The 3,188-nt window shown below is 37.4% G+C and overlaps 1 protein-coding gene across 2 annotated transcripts in view; it reads right to left on the reverse strand.

Annotated features, from left to right (window-relative positions):
* Positions 1-3,188, reverse strand: part of ATF6 (activating transcription factor 6) — a gene marked incomplete at its 3' end in the record, with an annotated part of 44,050 nt that continues 40,862 nt past the window's right edge. For both annotated transcript variants that reach the window (XM_072420148.1, XM_072420147.1), the window contains 1 exon segment: positions 1-919. In XM_072420148.1, the coding sequence (XP_072276249.1) occupies positions 711-919 (209 nt within the window).

Below are 3,188 nucleotides of genomic sequence, written 5' to 3' on the forward strand. Positions count from 1 at the left end.
CAAAGTTTATATTGTATTAGAAAACAGCAAAGCAGATCCGTGGTGAAGATATTTATAATGAAAATCTATTTTAGTAAGATTTGGGATGGAAAATCACTTTACATAATTACCTACAGTTTCCATAAAGTAAAAATATTTACCTCAGCGAGTTTAAGATTAGCTGAATTGTTTCTTAAACAGTATGGTAATGCTGAACTTCAAGAATATGTATAAGTAGCACTGTGGTGGAGTTCTCGACATACTGCAAGGGTTAAATGTTCACTTTTGTCTGCGGAATATGAAAAGGACTTTCCTTGCTTTATATTAACCCTTTTTACCCCTCTTCCCACAGCCTGGGCATCCCTCTAATAATCTTGGTATGGACAGGCCTTCGGTGTGTTGGTGAATCACAATGCAATGGGTGGACCAGTAATTACTTACACTACAAGATTATTGGTCATGCATTGGAAAATGTCAGGTCTGTGAATGAAACACAGAATGCTTTGGTGAAAAGGCTGCTCACCCTGAGGAACAACATGTGAAAGTGGGGAACTCAGGTAGGTCCTTTCTTTACATTCTTCCTAGCAAAAGACAAGCATTAACCCTTGCAATGACGGGGTAGCTCCATGTCAAGGGTACTACAAGTATTCCTGGAGTTTAGCTTTACAATGACATGATAAATTATTGCCAACAAAATACTGTGCATATGTTTACAAATGATTTTTCAGCCATCAAAGAGGAGACTCGCTGATGGCACCAAGGACAGGGGTTTGTTCTGAACTTGAGGAGGCAGAGTTGTAAAAAGACTTGGTTTGGTTCTCTCTATATTCTCGAAGGAATGGAGGAATAGATGCAGATTTAACATGTAAAATTCGGGTGTCCATTACTTCACAATCGATTTGCATCATCACTTCATATTCTTGACCATTAATCACATTTTCTATTAGAAGTAAAAAAAAAAAAAAAAAAAGTTATACAAACTCAACTAGTAAACAAAATATAAGACAGCAAAAAGCAAAAACTGTAAGTTGAAGAAACTCTCCATAAAAATAAACATCTGCAAAACTGAGAACAATGCTCTATATAACTAAAACAACATTAGACAATAAAAGCAGCAGTGAATGTGATTTGTTTTTACACCTGCAACTGGAAACAAGTGGTGACACAGCACAGTACATAGCTCATACATTGTTATTGTGTGATGACACAACCAAAACCCATAAGGGCTGTTCCTAATAAACAAGCCTATTAAATCATTAAAATATTTGCACAAATAAAACAAATCATTTCTGCTGCATTTTCGGAATAAAAACAATCCTTGAGTGTATTAAACAAGAATCAGAACAAAATGAACATTATAATATGCACTACATACGCAAACATATCCACATTTTGTCCAAATGTACACATACATTGTGGCTTTAAGTTTGTATGTCAATGAATCTCAGAAGATTTCTAAAATAACAAATATAATACTTTTTGCACAGTATTGTTCAGAACTCAATGTCTTTGTGATCTTCTGTGGGAAAGCAGCACTCCCCTGGCTCTGTGCAAATCCTACTGCATTCTGGGGACAAAAGCTGCTCAATACAGACCCTGATGTATTACCTTGATATTTATTATACTTTAAACAAAAAAAACATTTCATGTGCTTTTTTGGTGATACCACTAGTGTTATCTTTAATGTTCTCCTTGCTGGAGAGAAAGCTGCATCTAAGGGTGGGATCATACAACTGTACCTTAGTAACACATCTTATATAAGTTGGTGCACTGGGGTATTACTCATTTTAAAATGGCAGCCACATGCATTATGGCAACATTCCTGCTCTGCAGGACACCACAACTTACATGCAATACAACACAAGCATCTGCACTGCATGCATCCCCTGCTTGTGTCATCTATTGTGTGGATCTGTGCTTTCTTAAAGCGGAACTATACTGCAAAAAAACTGAGGAGGCATATTTACCTGACTGGTCAAAGATTTAGTTCTATTTTAACCTCTCCAGCTGCTTCATCCAACTTGATCATTAACTTCATCAGATCCATCAGACATTAGAATTAGTGCATGTTCAAATTGCTATTTTTCAATCGTTTGTAAGTTTTTACAGCCTGCAAACACTTACAAAATCCTTGTAAAAATAGTTTAAATGAAAAAAATGGCTGGTTTTTCATGCAGGCTTTTGCAAGCGTTTGTTCAGAAGCTGTATGTGGCTCCTAGGGTCCTTTAACCATCCGAAAGCCTCCATAGATTTGCATTTAAATGCTCATAAAAGCTTGTACAGGTATCAGTGTGCTTTAGCTGCAGGCTTTTATGGCCATTTTAAAAGCTAGGGAATTGCTTGCTGAATGGGTAGGCAAAAAACACCTTTGCCACGTGTTCGAAAAGCCAGGACACCGCCTGTACAAGCTTTTGCAAACAAAGGTTTTTTTGCCTGAAAACGACCCTGAAAGCCATATTGTGCTGAGTACACTTCCAGGAGCTTTTAACAGCAACGTTTTGCAGAAGCAGGTCTGAAACGGCCCTAACACCTTTGACATGAGATAGCATAGTCCTGCCTTTAACAAGATGGCCCATAAGCTCAGACACACAGTAAGACGTGCCAAGTCGGTAATGAGGAAAAGATCAGTTTCAATAAGACCTCAGGCATTACAGGGACTGGTCCTTTGCTCTCTGTCTGCAGTTTTTGGACACTTCTTCTACAGTTCACATTTTCTTTAGGGTATACTATATAACTGTAAAGAGAAAACTTTTCTATTTCCCTTAAAGCCCTGAACAGCCTCTCATATATCTCTGGGGTAAATTATTTTCTAAACATGAATGCCTTGCAGGCACAAGACAAGAACAAGCGACAACTTTTTGTATATAATCAATTCCATCAAAAAGCAGAAAACATGATTATAATTAGATTGATTTTGAAGATTTAATAAAAAACACCAACAATACATAAACAATCATGGTTGCTGTACACACTTGGCTGTAAACATAAAATGTAAGACTCGGAGGACTAAACAAAGGTTGAACACAGCTCGCTTCCTGTAGGAAATCAAGAGAAAATGGTGTCGAGTTGAATCAAATACAATTCATCTGGGTTAGGAGAATGTGGAAACTGCAGCCAATGCAGCTGCGGGACCCTAAATTACTAATGAAATGCCAAAGGAAACTCTCCATTCAGCCTCCACCCAGCAATGGAATGTAATGATAAACCAA

This window comes from Pyxicephalus adspersus, chromosome 8 (genome assembly GCF_032062135.1).
Source record: "Pyxicephalus adspersus chromosome 8, UCB_Pads_2.0, whole genome shotgun sequence".
In the NCBI taxonomy this organism is placed as follows: Eukaryota; Metazoa; Chordata; class Amphibia; order Anura; family Pyxicephalidae; genus Pyxicephalus; species Pyxicephalus adspersus.